The sequence below is a fragment of the Lepus europaeus genome, chromosome 2, assembly GCF_033115175.1.
Source record: "Lepus europaeus isolate LE1 chromosome 2, mLepTim1.pri, whole genome shotgun sequence".
NCBI lineage: Eukaryota > Metazoa > Chordata > Mammalia > Lagomorpha > Leporidae > Lepus > Lepus europaeus.
The window spans coordinates 151,187,649-151,206,408 of record NC_084828.1 but is presented as its reverse complement, the minus strand read 5'-3'; the positions used below and the strand labels follow the sequence as shown (position 1 = coordinate 151,206,408).

The window sequence follows — 18,760 nt, the reverse complement described above, 5'->3', positions numbered from 1 at the left end:
TGCCGACCCCTTTGTTTACTTTTAAGATTTTCAGTTTTGGGACTGGCACTGTGGCGTAGTAGGCTAAACCCTCGCTTGTGGCGCCGGCATCTCATGATGTCCCAACTGCTCTTCTGATCCAGCTCCCTGTTTGGAACCCTGCATCCACATGAGAGACCCGGAAAAAGCTCCTGGTTCCTGGCTTCAGATTGGCTCAGCTCCAGCTGTTGCGACCATCTGGGGAGTAAACCTATAGATGGAAGACCCCTCTTTCTGTCTTTCCCTCTCTCTATAACTCTGCCTCTCAAACAAAATAAAATCTTACAAAAAAAATTTTTCAGTTACAGGTGTTTCTTCTTTCAATTTAGCCAACTGTGTCTTCATCTATTCTATATCACATATAACCTTAATTCACTCTTCATTTGATAACCAAATATTTCAGCTTTCAATATAGCTTGTTTATGAGAGTCTTTCTAGACCCAGGTGATGCTATGCTTTAAAATAATCACAAGGATTCTCAGTGCTCTTGTTTATTGAAATTAAAATATGGGGCTGGTGCTGTGGCGCAATGGGTAAAGCCACCGCCTGCAGTGCTGACAATTCATATGGGCGCTGATTTGAGTCCCAGCTGCTCCACTTCCGTTGCAGCTCTCTGCTATGGCCTGGGAAAGCAGTAGAAGATGGCCCAAGTCCTTGGGTCCCTGCATCCACATGGGAGACCCAGAAGAAGCTCCTGGCTCCTGACTTCGGGTTGGCTGAGCTCCTGCCGATGCGGTCATCTGGGGAGTAAAGCAGTGGCTGGAAGGCCTCTCTATCTGCGTCTCCTTTCTCTGTGTAATTCTGACTTTCAAATAAGTAAATAAATCTTTTAAAAAAAGAAGTTAAAATGCACGATCACAATTTGGGACTACAGTTACTGGCTGGGCCAGTGTTGTGGTGTAGCGGGTGAAGCCATAGCCTGAAATGCCAACGCCCCATATAGGTGCCGGATGTCCTGAATGCTCCACTTCCAATCCAGCTCCCGGATAATGGCCTGGGAAAAGCAGTGGAGGATGGCCCAAGTGTTTGGACCCCAGCTACCCACATAGGAGACCTGGAAGAAGCCCCTGGTTCATGGTTTTGGCCTGGCCCAGGCCTGGCTGGTGAGGCCATCTGGGGAGTGAACCAGCGGATGAATGATCTCTCTCTCTCTCTGTCTCTCCCTCTCTCTGTCTCTCCCTCTCTTTTGGACATTCTGCCTTTTAAGTAAATAAATAAATCTTAAGAAAAAAAAAGACTCACTGGCTGCAGGGGCTGCAAAATCTACAGTGTATTTCCTCTAGGCACTATACTTGCAGCTATTTTCTTCATCCAGACAGAAGAAAGCCATTAGATAGCACTTTCTCGGTCTCAAAACCAGAACCAACCCCCCTGCCCCAATAACTGGTATGCAGACTCCTTAATGACTGGCTCTGTTCCTGGAGGGCATGGGATCAATATTTTTTTAAACGGGGGTGGGGGGGGCAGCGCTGTGGCATAGCAGGTAAAGCTGCTGCCTGCAGTGCCAGCATCCCATATAGGCACTGGTTGGAGTCCCAGCTGCTCCACTTCTGATCCAGTTCCCTGCTATGGCCTGGGAAAGCAGTAGAAGATGGCCCAAGTCCTTGGGCCCCTGCACTCGTGTGGGAAGACCCAGAGGAAGCTCCTGGCTCCTGGCTTTGGATTGGTGCAGCTCTGGCCATTGGGGCCAATTGGGGAGTGAACTAGCAGATAGAAGACCTCTCTCTCTGCCTCTCCTCTCTCTGTAACTCTTTTTATTTATTTATTTATTTATTTATTTATTTAGATTTATTTGAAAGTTACACAGAGAGAGAAGGAGAGGCAGAGAGAGACAGAGAGATAGAGGTCTTCCATCCGATGGTTCACTCCCCGTTGGCTGCAACCGCTGGAGCTGTGTTGATCCGAAGCCAGGAGCCAGGAGCTTCTTCTGGGTCTCGCATGTGAGTGCAGGGACCCAAGGACTTGGGCCATCTTCCACTGCTTTCCCAGGCCATAGCAGAGAGCTGGATCGGAAGAGGAGCAGCCGGGACTAGAACCGATGCCCACATGGGATGCCGGTGCCTCAGGCCAGGGCTTTAACCCGCTGTGCCACAGTGCCGGCCCCAACTCTGACTTTCAAATAAATAAATCTTTTTTAAAAATTAGATCTATTGCTCCCTTGGGGAATAAAGAAATAAACAAATAAACAAAAGCAAACAAAACTACAAAATTCCATGATTACTGTCAATGAAAATAATAAACCATGCAGTTAATGCTTACAAACACTGTACAAAGGGCATGGGATTACCACAAACCCTGTGATCCCACAATCACAAAAGCTTGCCCAGGAGTTGCTCCTCACCCGTGAACTCCAAGGGCTGAGAACTCCTGCGACAGCACAGCTCACAGCCCTGGACTGGGAGGTACAAAGGTGAAAGCAAGGCGGCTCACTAGGCTAATCCTCCGCCTTGCGGCGCCGGCACACTGGGTTCTAGTCCCAGTCGGGGCACCAATCCTGTCCCGGTTGCCCCTCTTCCAGGCCAGCTCTCTGCTGTGGCCCGGGAGGGCAGTGGAGGATGGCCCAAGTCCTTGGGCCCTGCACCCCATGGGAGACCAGGAGAAGCACCTGGCTCCTGCCATCGGATCAGCGCAGTGTGCCGGCCGCAGCGCGCCCACCGCGGCGGCCACTGGAGGGTGAACCAACGGCAAAAGGAAGACCTTTCTCTCTGTCTCTCACTGTCCACTCTGCCTGTCAAAAAAAAAAAAAAAAAAAAAGATCTCTGGCTCCTTTTTGCTAAACGTAGGGACCCAGCTAGCAAAGAATTCACCCTTTTGCAAAACTAGTTGCTCTGAATCCTGGGGCTTGTTCCAACACCACACTTCACACTGAGTAGCTCTGTCAGCGAGTCTTCTGAGTCAGCAGACACGGGTCCTGTGAACTGACAATCATCTAGACAGCCTTTGCTGCCAATGTCAGAGCAGAGTGAGTCCACAGCAACCAACAGTATTACCCTGACTATCGTTAAGCAATCTTACATTTAATTACCAACTCACGCCTCCAGCACGAGTCCAGAACTAGTGGTTCTCAATGTGGGGCTCTAAGTCAGAGGCCATAGGTGGCTACCTTGCCCTGTAATGCAGATGTACCAGATCTGGGATGCACCAGGCCTTATGGTTTGAAAAAGCTTTCCAGGTGATTCCGATGCAGTGGTGGCATTGGCTGTCACACAGGCAATGATCTAAACCACACTCCATGGTAGAGGGGACAAAGTCTACATTTCTAAAACACGGGTAGGAGGCACTGTGCCAAGAACTGCTCAGAGCATACAAAATGCATGCCGCCTCTTTCTGGAATGTCAATTTTACTTGACAGAAGGGCATTTTAAATGCTGGCGCCAGCATCCCATATGGGCACCAGTTCGAGTCCCCGCTGCTCCACTTCTGATCCAGCTCTCTGCTATGGCCTGGGAAAACAGTAGAAGATGGCCCAAGTCCTTGGGCCCCTGCACCGGTGTGGGAGACCTGGAAGAAGCTTCAGCCATTGTGATCATCTGGGGAGTGAACCAGCAGATGGAAGACCTCTCTCTCTGTAGCTCTGCCTTTCAAATAAATAATAAATCTTTCAAAAAATAAAATGTCATTTTTATTGGGGATGGTGGTTCCATACATACGTGAATATCTACGCCAAAACTCACTGACTTTTAAGATCTATGCACTGAATTGTGTATTATATTTAAACAACTGTTTTCATATTAAAATATGGATACAGTCTGAATGCAAAATCCGCATTTACTTTTTACATGAACTCTGAGACTTCAAAGAAATCCCCTCTTAGCTGGGGCCCCCATATCCAGGGAGTGGATCCCCCACACCCATATCCACTTCTCTCTCCCCTGCTTGCAGTGGGTGCCAAATGAAGGACCCAGGACCAGTCTGAAAACCTCTGGGTGCTCTTCATTGGTTCCACGTTGCCCATAACCCGCTCCGCCTCTCTGCTTGTCTCCTTACCCAGCGATACCTCAGCTCCTACACAAAATACGAAAGCTCCTGTCTCAGTTACGACTGGCGATTTGACAGGCGGTCCCACGAGTAGGCGGCCGCCCCAAGACACCGCACCTGGCCAGAACCCTTCCCACTCAACGACACGGCTGCCGGGCGCGGGGTGTCCCGGGGGACTGACCCTGGAGCCGGCAGAAGCCGCCCTCCTGACTGCGGGAAGCGGGGTGGGCAGGGACGGCGCCAGCAGCAGGAAAGGGTCAGGTGCCCCACGCCAAGTCCCCCAGGCGGCTCGGGCTAGGCGCTCTTCTCCTGCTCTGCGGGTTTAAGGAACGCCGCGCCTCACCGGCTTCCTGGGTGCAAAAGCGACCACGATTTCAGAAGCACACGCGCCGGGACACGCGTAAAAGCCTCGCACGGCGGACGCGGCGGGCCCAGCCCGGGAGCCCGCGCGCAGCCTCCTCAGCCGCCAGGCCCGGCGCGCGCCCCACGGCGCCCCCGGATGTGCGCATGCGCTCTCCGCCGTCCGCGGGCCTCAGCGGCCTCGGGCGGGCCGCGTCGCCGACCACGGCGGCACCTACCTGCCCGCCCCCGGCTCCGGCTTGGCTTCTTACCTGGATGGCGCGGGCCTCCGTCCTCCGCAAGTCCCGCCTCCCCCGGCGGACCGCGCCTCAGGTGAGAGGGCGCGCGCACGCCCTCGCCCCGCCCCTCCCGCGCGCTCTTTAGGGCGGCCGGCCGCGGGGCGGCGGGTCTGAGGCGCTGTCCCGCAGGGCCTGGGCGGCGTGCGTGGCGAGTGTTCGGCGCGTGGCTGCGGGCTGCGAGCGGGCCCAGGACTCTAGGTGCAAAATGCCGGGAAGCGACCCGCAGGAGCGCGGCGAGAGAAGCGACGAGCAGGTGTCCGGGGCTAAAGTCATCGCCCAGGCCCTGAAGGAGCAGGTGCGTCCGGCGCCCTGGGGACGGGGGCGGAGCCGGGCCGGGAGACCCGGGGGCGGCGTGGGGGCGACCCGCGGCTCTCCCTGTGCTCTTCGGCCTCCAGGATGTGCGGTACTTGTTCGGCGTGGTGGGCATCCCAGTGATGGAGATCGCCGTGGCGGCGCAGGAGCTGGGCCTCAGGTACATCGGGATGAGGAACGAGCAGGCGGTGAGTACGGGCGCGGGCAGCGGGGTCGCCGTGGGGCGCGATGGCGAGCGGAGCGGAGTCGCTGGCCCGCTCGGCGTGGACTCTGCCCTGCCGGTGTCAGCCACTGCTGACTGCCAGCTACTGGCAGTTGGTTTGAAAGTGAGACGCGGAGGGAGAGACAGATAGAGAGCTCGATCTGACATTCACTGGTTCGCTTCCCAAATGCCCACAATGACAGGGCTGGGCCAGGTCAAAGCCAGGAGCCCAGAATCCCATCTGAGTCTACCATGTGGGTGGCAGGGGCCCAAGCACTTGAGCCAGCATCCGCTACCTCCCAGGATGCTTTCGCGGGAAGCTGCATTGGAAGCAGAGCAGACAAGACTTGAACCGGACCCTCGGCTAAGGGAGGTGTCCCAAGTGGCGCCTCAGCCCGCTGTGCCACAGTGCTCATCCCAGCTTTGTATGTTTCTTTTTTAAATCTTAGAACTAGTGGGTCTTGGGAGCCAGCATTGTGGTGCAGCGGGTTAACCCACTGCCTGTGACGTTGGCATCCTGTCTTGAAGTGCGGCAGCTGGCTGCTCTGCTTCCCACCCATTTCCCTGCTAATGCACCTGGCGAAAAGGTGGAGGATGGCCCGAGAGCCTGGGCCTGTGCCAACCGTGTGGGAGACCAGGATGGAGTTCTTGGCTCTTAACTTTGGCTTGGCCCAGACCTGGCTGTTGTGTTCATTAGAGAATGAATTAGTGGGGGAAAGTGCTCTCTCCCTCTCTCCCACTCTCTCTCTCTCTCCCTCCTTTGTCTCTACCTCTCTCTGTTACACTGCCTTTCAGTAAATATTAAAAAAGAAAGTGGGTCTTGAATTTGTGTTGCTTCTGCCTTATACTTATCTCAGTTGGAATAACATGCTGTTCATCTCATCTGTATGAGAGGTGAAGTTAGGGATCTATTAATGGCATCTGCATTTTACTGATTTTTCTACTGCCACGGTTTCTCATAACAGCAAACATCCACTGAGCATGTACTATGTGCTAGATAGTGCGGGGGAGAGGAATACAAAGAAGGAACAAGGTTGTCTTGGCCTTCAAGCTGATCACTGTCTGGGAAAGTGAGGGCAAGGTATGCATAAGAAACCAGTTTCTAGCTCTCACAGTAGATGAGTCCATGTAAGGAGGGTAGGAAGCAGCGGGAAGACTGACTGGAGATGTGTTCGTTTATGCCGGTCCAGCAAGATAGCTTGAAGCTTTGGTGGACTCTGAGACCAGTAGCCTGCTGCCACACTGTGAGGAATCGTCTCTAGCTAGAAGAGGAGTTTGGACTGTTGTTCTCCTTTGTTTTTTGACAGTGGGAGAGACTACAGATTTCTCTAAAGAGGTCGGAGAGAGGAGCAGGCTACTATGGGAAGTTGGGATTCGAGGTAGCATGAAGTATGGGCCAGCAGAATAGGAACAAGAAGTTTCAATGCAGTCCCTCAAGCTTAGGTGAGGCTTATTTAGGTCCCAGGGGCTGTGTTGGGCACTGGATGCAGAGATGAATGATGTTTTGGTCCTGTCCTTGAGGGGGTTATCATCCAGCTGTGGAAGCAGATGGAAGCAGATGATTTTATTATAATGTGGTAAGTGCTGTGAGAGGGAGATGTCCAGGGTACTGAGCATTAGCCAGCTGGGAATGAGAGGACGGGTTCTTCCGGAAAATGGTTCCTAGTACTTGTTTGTTGACTGTTGCTGACAGTCAGACAGGGAGTAGAGTGAGAGGAGCCAGAGAGGAGGGGATATGAGAACAGGCTGAGAAGGAACTCGGGAACATGTGCTGAAGAGAAGGTATAGTTATGACTCGCTGTCTTTCTTCAGATCCTGAGTCATTAAGACGTGTAGTGGGTCTGGCGCAGTGGCGCAGTAGGTTAATCCTCCACCTGTGGCCCCGGCATCCCCTATGGGCGCCGGTTCTAGTCCTGGCTGCCTCTCTTCCAATCCAGCTCTCTACTGTGGCCTGGGAAAGCAGTGGAAGATGGCCCAAGTCCTTGGGTCCCTGCACCCGTGTAGGAGACTGGAAAGAAGCACGTGTCTCCTGGCTTCAGATTGGCTCAGCTTGGGCCATTGCAGCCATTTGGGGAGTGAACCAACGCAAGGAAGACCTTTCTCTCTGTCTCTCCCTCTCACTGTCTGTAGCTCTACCTCTCAAATAAATAAATAAATAAAATCTTAAAAAAAAAAAAAAAAAAGACGTGTAGTGACTGATCAGCCAGCAAGCCGGCGCATGGCCAGGAAGTCAGCTGTTACTGAGAGCTCACTCTGTGCTTCACTATTCCAAGTGTTTTACACCTGATAACTGATTTCATCCCCACTACAGCATTCTGACCTAACTCATTTTCGAGGTAAGAAAGCCAATGTATAGAGTGACTTGCCAGAACTATGTAGGAAGAGTGAGGGGACCTGGGATGTGAATAGAAACAGTTTGGCTCCGGAGCCTGTTAAGTACTGTGTGTACCCTCTGCCTGTGAGCAGAGGAAACGTCGTAGAAAAATGGATTTTTAATGGTTCTCAGTGTCGAAATAAGTACTGTTACTGTGGCACGTGTTTTAGGTACTTGCATCTTTAGGAGTTGTCTTATGATCACATTGTAAAAAAAAAAAAGTGAAAAAAAAAAAAAAAGAATGATCATATTGTGAGAACTTGGCCATGTGTATAAGGAGGTAGAGAGGGGGCCAATGGGGAACAGCAGCACAGAAGAGCAGAGCCTGTGTGTGTATGTGGCATCGTAACCCACCACGCCATAGCGCCGGCCTGTGTGTGTGGCCTCTTAGTGGGCATGTGGCAGAGGTGCAGAAAGACTGCGATTCTTAAGCATTTCTTGTGTTTAGGTCTTTAATATAGGTTTATTTTTATTTATTTTTAAATATTTATTTATTTTAAACAGTGACAGGGAAGGAGAGAGAGAGAGAATCTTCCATCCTCTGGTTCATTCCCCACATGGCTGCAACAGCCTGGGCTGGGCAGGCCAAAGTCGAGAGCAGGTCTCCCACACGGGACTCAGGTACTTGAGTCATACCTGCTGCTGCCAAGGTGCATTAGCAAAGAGCTGGATTGGAAGTGAAACAACCAGTTCCAAGTGTCAGCCTTAACCACAGTGCATCACAATGCCAGCCCCTAGTTTAGGTTTACTTAAATTTAGTATATTATTGCACTTAAAGCTGATTGAAGGCTAAAGAATATCTAATTTATTATTATTATAAGGAAATGAGAAGAAATAACACTGGAAAAAATGATATCCCAAACTAAAATGAATTTGAGAGAGCACTTAGCATTTTTCCAGCTTGTTTTATGTTTAGATTAGTGCCTCCTTTTTGTTAAAACTAACCTTATGCAGGCTATCAAGGAATTTTCAACAAATCACCACAGAGAAAGCCTACAGTGTATGTAACTTCACTATGTGGAAATAAAGTTGAACTTGGTTTTGGAGAGATCAGTAGAAAATTTCAGGCATTTGAAAACTAAGCAATACACTCTTTGGTGCTTTTTAAATATTTGAAAAGATTAATAAACTCTATAAATATCAAGATTGATCAATAATAAAAGAGAAAACACAGATTACCAATATCAAGAATAAAAAGGGAGACATCCCTACAGACTGTAATTAACCAGTGGGTTGAAGAAGAAATCACAGTGGAGGATAGAAGTATTGTTAATTAAAAGATGAAATGTCAGGCTTGTAGGATATAGCTAAAGCAGTTCTTACGGAGAATAGGGAACAGCTTTAAATAAGTCTGCTAGTAAAGATAATAAAATCAGCACTCTAAGCTTTTATTTTAAGATGGTAGAGAGAAAAAAGCTATCAAACTCAAAATGAATGGGATAAAATAAGAGGAAAAGTCAACCCAGTTTCCTGCTAATGCACCTGGGGAGGCAGTGGAGGATGGCCCAAGAACTTGAGCCCCTGTCACCCTGTGGAGACCTGGATGGTGTTCCTGGCTCCTAGGTTCCCTCTGTCCCAACCACAACTATTGCAACCATCTGAGGAGTGAACCAGCACACGGAAGATCTCTCTCCTCTCTCTCTCTTGCTGCTGTGCCTTTCAGATAACTTAAAGACCTAACAGATAAGACATCATATTTGGAATGTACAGATGGAACATTTCTTGTTAAAATAGAAAATGTCCCAATTCTTTCTTTACCGTTAGGTTCTAGTGTAGGAAATACTGGTAACTCTAAGGATCCTGGTATGCTTAATTTCCATGTTTTTTTTTTTTCTTTGTAGGCTTGTTATGCTGCCTCCACAGTTGGATATCTGACTGGCAGGTAAGCAAAAATCTGCTTAATTTCAATTACTTTGATGGTTTTGGATGGAACCATTATATAATTGTTGAAGAATTTGTTGACTTGAAAAGATTATAGAAGGTGGCTTTAAAAAGAAAAATAAATTTAGAACTTAGGGTCGGATCAAAAGGATAATGATACCAGAAAAGTATTTTAGAATGGAACAAACTGTCATTTTGCAGAGTGAACCACCGGTGGTCAGAGATGTGTTATACCTCGTCTTGGATCTCCTAACTGCCGTGGCATATTTAGTTCAAAATAGTTTTTCCAGGGGAGTGAACCAGCAGAATGGAAGACCTCTCTCTCTGTCTCTCTCTGGCTCTACCTGTCTCTGTAACTTTCTTTCAAATAAATAAAATAAATCTTTGAAAAAAAAAAGCTGTTCGAAAATGAGATTCCTGGGCTTGTTCTACTGGTTCAAATTTTTAGTGTGTGTCCATGCTTCCTAAGAGTATACTCACCACTCTTATTAAAAGTTGATAAACAATATTTACTTTAGATTACTTGGATATATAGTAAAGTATATAAAAAGGAAACAAATCATCTATGATCCAACAACTGTTAAAGAATTTTTTATATTTTTCCAGTTTTTTAAAAATATTTTTTGAGCAGAATTGTTGACTCCTACTATAATTTCTGTCATACTTTTTCATTTAAAAAAAAAAATATATATATATATATATATATTTTCATTTGAAAGGCAGAGAAACAGAAAAAGATCTTCAGTTCACTGGTTCACTCCCTAGGTACCCATCATAGCCAGAGCTGGACTAGGCTGAAGCTAGGAGCCAGGAACTTCTCCAGGTTTCCTACATGGGTGCAGGGGCCCAAGGACTTGGGCCGTCCTCCATCGCTTTCCCAAGCACCTTAGCAAGGAGCTGGATCAGAAGTGGAGCAGCTGTGACTATGCCACAGTGCCGGCCCTGAAATTTTGTTATTTGAATGGACTTCTAGAGCTGCACTGTCTAGTATAGGAGCTCCCAGCACATATGACTATTTACATTTAAATTAACTAATTAAAATTAAATAATATTTAAATTACAGTTGCTCAGTTGTAGTAAACACCTTTTTTATAGTTCTTTTTGTTAATCTTTTCCAATTATTATACATGATTTGTTCATTTATTTATTTGAGAGAATTACAGAGAGAGGGAGAGACAGAGAAAGGTCTTCCATCCGCTGGTTCACTCACCAAATGGCCTCTATGGCTGGAGCTAAGCAGGAGCTAAGGCAGTCCAAAGCCAAGAGCCAGGAGCTTCTTCCTGGTCTCTCACACGACTGCAGGGGCCCAAGCACTTGGGCCATCTTCTACTGCTTGCCCAGGCCATAGCAGAGAAGCAGCTGGAACTTGAACTGGTGCCCATGTGGGATGCTGGCACTGCAGGCTGAGGCTTTACCTGGTACACCATAGCACTATTTACCTTTCTTCTGATTTAAAGTACTTGAATGATTATTTACCAATTATAGTGAAGACTTGTATGTCCTGTGAAGTCAGGAAGGTTTCCATACTGCTTATAATAAAATAGATTTTGTTGGGGTGGGTGCTGTAGCATAGCAGGTTAAGCCTCCACTGCAACGCTGCCATCCCTTATGGGCGCCCATTCTGGATCGAGCTGTTCCACTTCGACCCCAACTCCCAACTAATGACCTGGGAAAAGCAGCAAAATGTGCTTTAAGTCCTTGGGCCCCTGCACCCATGTGGGAAACCCATAAGAAGTTCCTGGCTCCTGGCTTTGGCCTGGCCTAGTCCTGGTTGTTGCAGCCGTTTGGAGAATGAACCAGTGGATGGAAGATTCTCTGCCCCTCTCTTCTCCTCTCTCCTCCTCTCTCCTCTCTCCTCTCCTCTCCTCTCCTCTCCTCTCCTCTCCTCTCCTCTCCTCTCTTCTCCTCTCTTCTCTCTCCTCTGCTCTCCTCCTCTCTTCTCTCTTCTCTCTTCTCTCCTCTCTCTTCTCCCCTCCCCTCCCCTCCCCTCCCTTCCCCCCTCCCCTCCCTTCCCCTCCCTTCCCCTCCCCTCCCCTCCCCTCTCCTCTCCTCTCCTCTCCTCTCTTCTCTCTCCTCTGCTCTCCTCCTCTCTTCTCTCTTCTCTCTTCTCTCCTCTCTCTTCTCCCCTCCCCTCCCCTCCCCTCCCCTCCCTTCCCCCCTCCCCTCCCCTCCCCTCCCTTCCCCCCTCCCCTCCCCTCCCCTCCCCTCCCTTCCCCTCCCCTCCCCTCCCCTCTCCTCTCCTCTCCTCTCCTCTCCTCTCCTCTCTTCTCCTCTCTTCTCTCTCCTCTGCTCTCCTCCTCTCTTCTCTCTTCTCGCTTCTCTCTTCTCTCTTCTCTCCTCTCTCTTCTCCCCTCCCCTCCCCTCCCTTCCCCCCTCCCCTCCCCTCCCCTCCCCTCCCCTCCCCTCTCCTCTCCTCTCCTCTCCTCTCCTCTCCTCTCCTCTCCTCTCCTCTCTTCTCTTCTCTTTCTCTGTACTTTGCCTTTTGAATAAAAAATAATAATAATTTCTGTTTTTCTTGTAGGCCAGGAGTATGCCTTGTTGTTTCCGGCCCAGGTCTCATCCACGCTTTGGGTGGTATGGCAAATGCAAACATGAACTGTTGGTAATCAATCAAATTATTATTATTGATAACATTTCCTTAAAGTGTCACTGCATGGACTGAGTAGAGGTGATCTAGAGAGATTTGGCAGAGAAGCCTAATTCACAAACACAATGGAAAGGTGGTTAATCGGAGAGTAAGGAGGCAAATGGGGAATAGGGAGACAGGGTGAAAAATACAAAGTGTAACTTGTGCAGGATAAATTAGTCTATAAACCTAATCTTCCCTCCTAGCACCTTTGTAGCAAAAATATTGCTAACTGTATTGTACCGTGTACTAGAAATTTTCTAAGAGAATATATTTTAGGTACCTTTACCACACACAAAATGTAGCTACGTGAGATGATAAATGTTAGTTTAGTCTATACTCACGTTAGTATATGCATATCAAAATGTTGTATGCCTTAAGTACAATGGAAAAAGTATTTGGAAGAAAATTTTAAAATGCCAATAATTCTTTAACACTGTTAACCTTTTAGAATATCCTTCTGTAAATACTTATGTATGTGTTTGTACAAATATGTATTATTTAGTTTTGTTTACCATAAATGAATAATTTTAAAGAATTTTTTTATTTAAAAGACACACAGACACAGAGATGGAGAAGTTCCTCATCCTCTAGTTTACTTCCCAAATGCCTACAATGGCTGGGACAGGCAGGGACCCAGCTACTTGAGCCATCACCTGCTACCTCCCAGGTGCTTAGTTAGCAGGTAGCTGGAATCAGGAGTAAAGCCAGGACTGGAGCCCAAGCATTCTGATATGGGATGTGGACGTCCAAAACAGTGTCTTAACTGATGTGCCAATCACTGGCCCAGGAATTTTTTTTTTTTTTAAAGATCCCAGCTGAGTATGTAGAACTGTCTTAATTCTTCAGCTTTTCATGGTTATAAAGATAAGTGGATTCTTACACGTATTGAGCTTGCATTGTAAGCTGCTTATTATTTGTTCTCTGACCTTGCCCTTTACTCCATATGGTATTTTACAAACAAGATCAGGTTGAAGGAGATTATGCTGTAATCAGTTCATAACATATTTAATCTTCTCAGTGGGAAGGACATTGTTTTCTGGGTTTTAAGATTTTATTTATTTGAGAGGCAGAGTTACAGACAGAGAGAGGGAGAGACAGAGAGAGAGGTCTTTTCCATCCACTGGTTCACTCTCCAAATGGCTGCAGCAGCAGGAGCTAGACCGAACCAAAGCCAGAAGCTTCCTCGGGGTCTCCCATGTGGGTGCAGGGGCTCAAGTACTTGGGCCATCTTCCACTGCTTTCCCAGGCACATTAGCAGGGAGATGGATGGGAATAGGAGCAGCTGGGACAGGAACTAGCACCCATATGGGAGGCTTGGCCTGTTATGCCACAGTGTTGGCCCCATTTTTCTTGTTTATCCTGTGGTGTTTTTTTTTTGTTTTGTTTTTGTTTTTTTTCCTCTCTCTCTTTCTCTTTATTATCTTGCAGGGTAGTAATAAGGAGGAACACCACTCACTTTGCCATTTCCAAAGAGACTAAGAAAATGTAAACTTTCTCTTCCTGTTACCCCAAAAATAATAGGAGAGGAGTAAAAATGTGTTTTATGTCACTGTGTCTGGAAGTTTAGCATCCAAAAGGGGCTTGATGTGATTACTAAGTACACTCTGAACAAGTTTATCTTTATTTTTGAAGGAGGTCCGTTTATTATACATTTTATATTTCTCTAAAATTAAGAAAGGTTCTTCGTATCAGATTGCTCCCTAAGTGTTTTTTTATGGTTTATTTGAAAGGCGCACACACATACACACACACCCATACTTGAACCAGCATCTGCTGTCTCCCAGGCTCATTAGCAGGATGCTGAATTGGAGATGGAGGTGAGATTCTATCTCCGGCACTCCAGTGTGGAATCGGTATCCCAAACAGTAGCTTAACCCACTGTGTCAAGATACCCAGCACCGAATCTAAATTTTTTTTAAAGGCAAATGTGTTGTTTTTCTCATTCCTCATTGTGTGAACTATGCGTTGGGCACCCTGCTGATGTTATTTCTGATCACCTTTTGTTAATGACCCATTTCAGGCCCTTGATCGTGATCGGTGGTTCCTCTGAAAGAAGTCAGGAAACCATGGGAGCCTTTCAGGAGTTTCCTCAGGTATCCAGCTCCCTGATTTCTGTCACAGTTACATGGTCAGGGGAAAGCTATTAAACACTCCTGCCTGCAAGGTCAAAAGTAATACTAATAGTATAAATAAATCAGAAGTACCTGAGGCAATTTAAAGGCAATTTCCTTACTACAAGACAAAGCCTTGCTTAGGAGAAAACAGTCAATACCCATTTTGAGATGATTTTAAATTCTGAAAATAATTTCCTCAGAGAGTCAAGCAGTAGGAATAAAAATGATTTTGAACTATGCTTGCCAGAGTTTAGAAAACAAAAATTGAGAGAAAAAAATCCTCAACATTGATTGTTAAGCAGATCTGAACAAGATTATTTTCAAAGGTAGAAGGAAAATATTTCAAAATTAAAAGAAACTTAAGAAAATTTGTCAGAAGAATGTGTTTCAACTATGGTTATAGATAGCAAATAGGTGAGAGTAAATGGAGCTTATGAGGTAAATATATCTGAGTATTATGGGACAAGTTAAGAGCAAAGTTAAAATCTAAGTATTGGTAAATCAGGAATCACTGTGAGAACTTCAAAATGTAAACAAAATTTTATAGTTGATAAACTAATGTACGCTGGCATAGATCAGTTTATTATATTCTTGGAAGAGAATTCAGGTTCTACTTAGTGGTAGATAATAAGTTATTTAAAATATACTGATATATTGAAAATATAGATAAAGTAGATAAGCTAATCAAAATGAAATTTAAAGTTACTACAAAAACTGTATAGATGAAAAAAGAAGGATCATGTCCATTCCAAGTATCTTCTTCCTGAAAAGAATAATTGTTTATGGGGCCCACGTTGTGGCATATTGGGTTAAGCTACTGCCTACAGTGCCAACATCCCATATGGTACCAGTTAGAGACCCTGCTGCTCCACTTCTGATCCAGCTCCCTGCTAATATGCCAGTGAAAGCAGTGCAGGATGACCCAAGTCAATGGGCCCCTGTACCCATGTGGGAGACCTGGAAGAAGCTCCTGGCCTCTGGCTTTATCCTGGCCCAGCCCTGGTCATTGTGGCCATTTGGGGAGTGAACCAGCGGATGGAAGATCTCTCTATCTCTCCCTCTCTGTTTCTGTAACTCAGCCTTTAAATAAAATAAATCTTTTCAAAACATGGTTTATTAAATTAAAAGGAAAGATTGCTGATTTAAAATCCAAATGTCTGGTTTTATTTTTAAGATTATTTATTTGAAGGCTTAACAACAAAGAGGGAGAGGGGGAGAGGGAGACAGAGATCTGCCATCCACTGGTTTACTTCCCAAATGGTTGCAACAGCCAGGTCTGTGCCAGGCTGAAGTCAGAATCCAGGAACTCCACCTGGGTCTCCCACAGGAGTGACAGAGAGCCAAGCACTTGGGCCATCTTCCACTTCCTTCCCATGTACATTAGCAGGAAGCTGTATTGAAAGCAGAATAGTCAAGACTCGAACCAGCACTCCAGTAAGGGATGCTGGCTGGCATTGGCGTAACCTACTGCACCACAACACTGGCCCCCAAATACCTGTTTCTTGTTGAAGTCCTTAAAACTAAAAGTGACTGAAAGTTGGGGGAGGGATAACTCTTAACTTTGTCATGCATATGGGACCAAGACTCAACTGCTACATCAATTTCACAGCAGAAGGTATCAAGAGAAACTCTATATAATGCTTCAGGACACATGAAGAATTATTACTTAACTCACATGTTCCAAACAGCATAGCAACCACATGTACCAGAGGAGAAGTGGCAGCAGTGTAAGAACAGATTGTTACTATAGCAAGATGTAATAGATGAAGTCTTGTATTCCTAGCTGTGGAACTGCTGGGTCCAAGCGTATGCTCACTGTAATGCTGCATAGACCTTGTTACCCTCCCTTCACTTACATTCCCTCCAGCAGTTTATGAGAGTGCTGTGTCCCTGTGTTGGGATACATGATAGATATTATGAAACCTTTTATTTTTTTGCTAATATGAGAAATTAAAATGCTGTCTTGGGTTTGATTTGCAACTTCAGTCATACTAAGGCAGAAATTTGTGCTTTGAATAGGTTTTAAAGAAATACTCTAGGTAATAAATCTTCTCCAACTTGCCTCTAAACACGATAAAAAGTAATGATTTAACATTTCTGTGTTCCTTCAGAAGAGTAATATGCTTGTTAGCTGAATTTTAAGTGATTTCGATTTTCACTTTCCATATAGGTTGAAGCTTGTAGATTATATAGCAAGTTCTCTGCCCGGCCAAGCAGCATAGAAGCAATTCCCTCTGTTATTGAAAAGGTACAGTACTTAGTAACAAGTTCTCCAAGTCAAATAATTTTTCTCATTTGCTCATATTTATGTTATTTTTATTCTCAATAAAATGAATGATGATTAGGAATATACTCAGGCTATTAAAAATGACTTTTTTTATATGTATATTTTTCATCTACTTGAAAGGCAAGCAACAGAGAGAGATGGGGGGAGAGAGAGGTGTCTGGGTCATGTCTCAAATGCTCACAACAGTCATGGCTGGGCCAGACTGAATCCAGGGCCTGGAACTCCCTCGGAGTCTCCCGTCTGGGTGGCAGGGGCCACTTGTGCATTCATCCACTGCCTTCCAGGATGCATTAGCAGAAAGCTGGACCGGAAGTAGAGTAACCCAGATTTAAACCCTGCACTCTGTTCTGGGATGCAGTTGTCCTAAGCGATGGCTTAACCTGCTGTGTCACAATTCCTACCACAAATGACATTGGTAAAAACAAGCTATTTACATTCTTTTCTTTTCTTAAGATGTATTTATTTTTATTTGAAAGAGTTACACAGAGACAGGAGAGGCAGAGAGAGAGAGGTCTTCCATCCACTGGTTCACTCCCCAGGTGGTCGCAACAGCCGGAGCTGCACCCATCCAAAGCTAGAAGCCAGGAGCTTCCTCCTGGTCTCCCACGTGGGTGCAGGGGCCCAAGGACTTTGGCCATCTTCTGCTTTCCCAGGCCACAGCAGAGAGCTGGATGGGAAGTGGAGCAGCCGGGACTTGAACTGGTGTCCATATGGGATGCCGGCGCTTCAGGCCAGGGTGCTAACCCTCTGTGCCACAGCGCCAGCCCCAAAAAGCCATTTTACATTCTAATGGTCACTGTCATTAACGTTTAATTATGGAAACAGAGAGGTAAAATAAGTTATTTTGGGGAAAAGTTTCTCTTTTACTTAATTGTATAAATTATCATTTTAATTATACAAAAGAGAAATGTATGATGAACCCCTGGGCACCCTTTCTCTTATGCTGTTTTAAACGGTTATTTTTTGGCCAGCGCCGCGGCTCAATAGGCCAATCCTCCGCCTTGTGGTGCCGGCACACCGGGTTCTAGTGCTGGTCGGGGCGCCGGATTCTGTCCTGGTTGCCCCTCTTCTAGGCCAGCTGTCTGCTGTGGCCCGGGAAGGCAGTGGAGGATGGCCCAAGTCCTTGGGCCCTGCACCCCATGGGAGACCAGGAGCAGCACCTGGCTCCTGCCTTCGGTTCCGCGCGGTACGCTGGCCGCGACGGCCATTGGAGGGTGAACCAATGGCAAAGGAAGACCTTTCTCTTTGTCTCTCTCTCCCTCTCATTGTCCACTCTGCCTGTCAAAAAAAAAAAAAGGTTATTTTTAAAAATTGGGACTGGGGCTGGCGCTGTGGCATAGTGGGTAAAGCCGCTACCTGCGGTGCAGGCATCCCATATGGGTGCCGGTCCGAGTCCCGAGTGCTCTACTTCCTATCCACCTCTCTGCTGTGGCCTGGGAAAGCAGTAGAAGATGGCCCAAGCCCTTTTACTTCTACACCCACATGGAAGACCCAGAAGAAGCTCTTGGCTCCTGGCTTTGGACTGGCCCAGCTCTGGCTGTTGCTGCCAATTGAGGAGTGAACCAGCAGATGGAAGACCTTCCTCTCTCTGCCTCTCATTCTCTCTGTGTGTAACTCTGACTTTCAAGTAAAATAATAAATCTTAAAAAAAAAATTGGGACTAATACATATAGGACTATCCATTAGTTAATGAAGCAGCATGTTGCAAATTAATTTCAGCTAACCAACGTTTATTGTGAAATTACCTTTGAGCTGTTTCAAGTCCATGAATTAGAGAAGCCATTTGACACATATTACAACATGACAGTTTCTGAGAACTCTGCCAAATCACGAAGCTTAAGAACCAGGTGAAAGTACAAGTTATAGTCGTAAAACTTGGCAGGAGCAGCCTGGTGAATAAGTTCCCAGACTGAAGTGTAATAGAACATGATGTTTTTTTTTACAATTTATTTCAGAGGTAGAGAGAATCTTCCATCCACTGGTTCATTTCCCAAATGCCTGCAACAGGTGGGGCTGAGTGGACCAAACCTGGGAGCAGGGAACTCAATAATAGGTGGGCAGGATCCCAGAGTCTGCACTGGCAGGAAGCTGGAGTCAAGAGCTGGAGCTGGGACTTGAACCCAGGCTGTTTGATGTGATCTGAGCTTCCTACCTGGTAGGCTAGGTGCCCACCCCAGAACATGAATTTTAAAGTGTTAAGTGAATGCTTGTTTTCTTTTCCTTCTCCTTGTAAACAGAAATACCTTTAAAAAGATTGAGACTCACTGGAGGATGTTTCAATTTAAATTATAATTGATTGTTTCTCCAACAAAGACTCTCCAAAAGTT

General features: G+C 46.5%; 2 protein-coding genes across 5 annotated transcripts in view; one reads left to right on the top strand and one right to left on the bottom strand.

The window, feature by feature from the left end:
* BTD (biotinidase) overlaps positions 1–4,681 on the bottom strand; it is a 58,080-nt gene extending 53,399 nt beyond the window's left edge. The window contains exon 1 of one of the 4 annotated variants that reach the window (XM_062214990.1): positions 4,608–4,681. The gene's annotated coding sequence lies outside the window, so the exon portion shown is untranslated. The other 3 variants (XM_062214996.1, XM_062214979.1, XM_062215006.1) reach the window with 3 other exon arrangements.
* A 21-nt stretch (positions 4,682–4,702) lies between these two features.
* The window catches only part of HACL1 (2-hydroxyacyl-CoA lyase 1), a 44,407-nt gene continuing 30,349 nt past the window's right edge, over positions 4,703–18,760 (top strand). The window contains exons 1-6 of the mRNA XM_062214963.1: positions 4,703–4,929; positions 5,030–5,134; positions 9,364–9,404; positions 11,925–12,005; positions 14,053–14,125; positions 16,317–16,394. Coding sequence (XP_062070947.1) covers positions 4,840–4,929; positions 5,030–5,134; positions 9,364–9,404; positions 11,925–12,005; positions 14,053–14,125; positions 16,317–16,394 — 468 coding nt within the window. The 5' untranslated portion in view covers positions 4,703–4,839. The remainder of the gene's footprint in view (positions 4,930–5,029; positions 5,135–9,363; positions 9,405–11,924; positions 12,006–14,052; positions 14,126–16,316; positions 16,395–18,760) is intronic.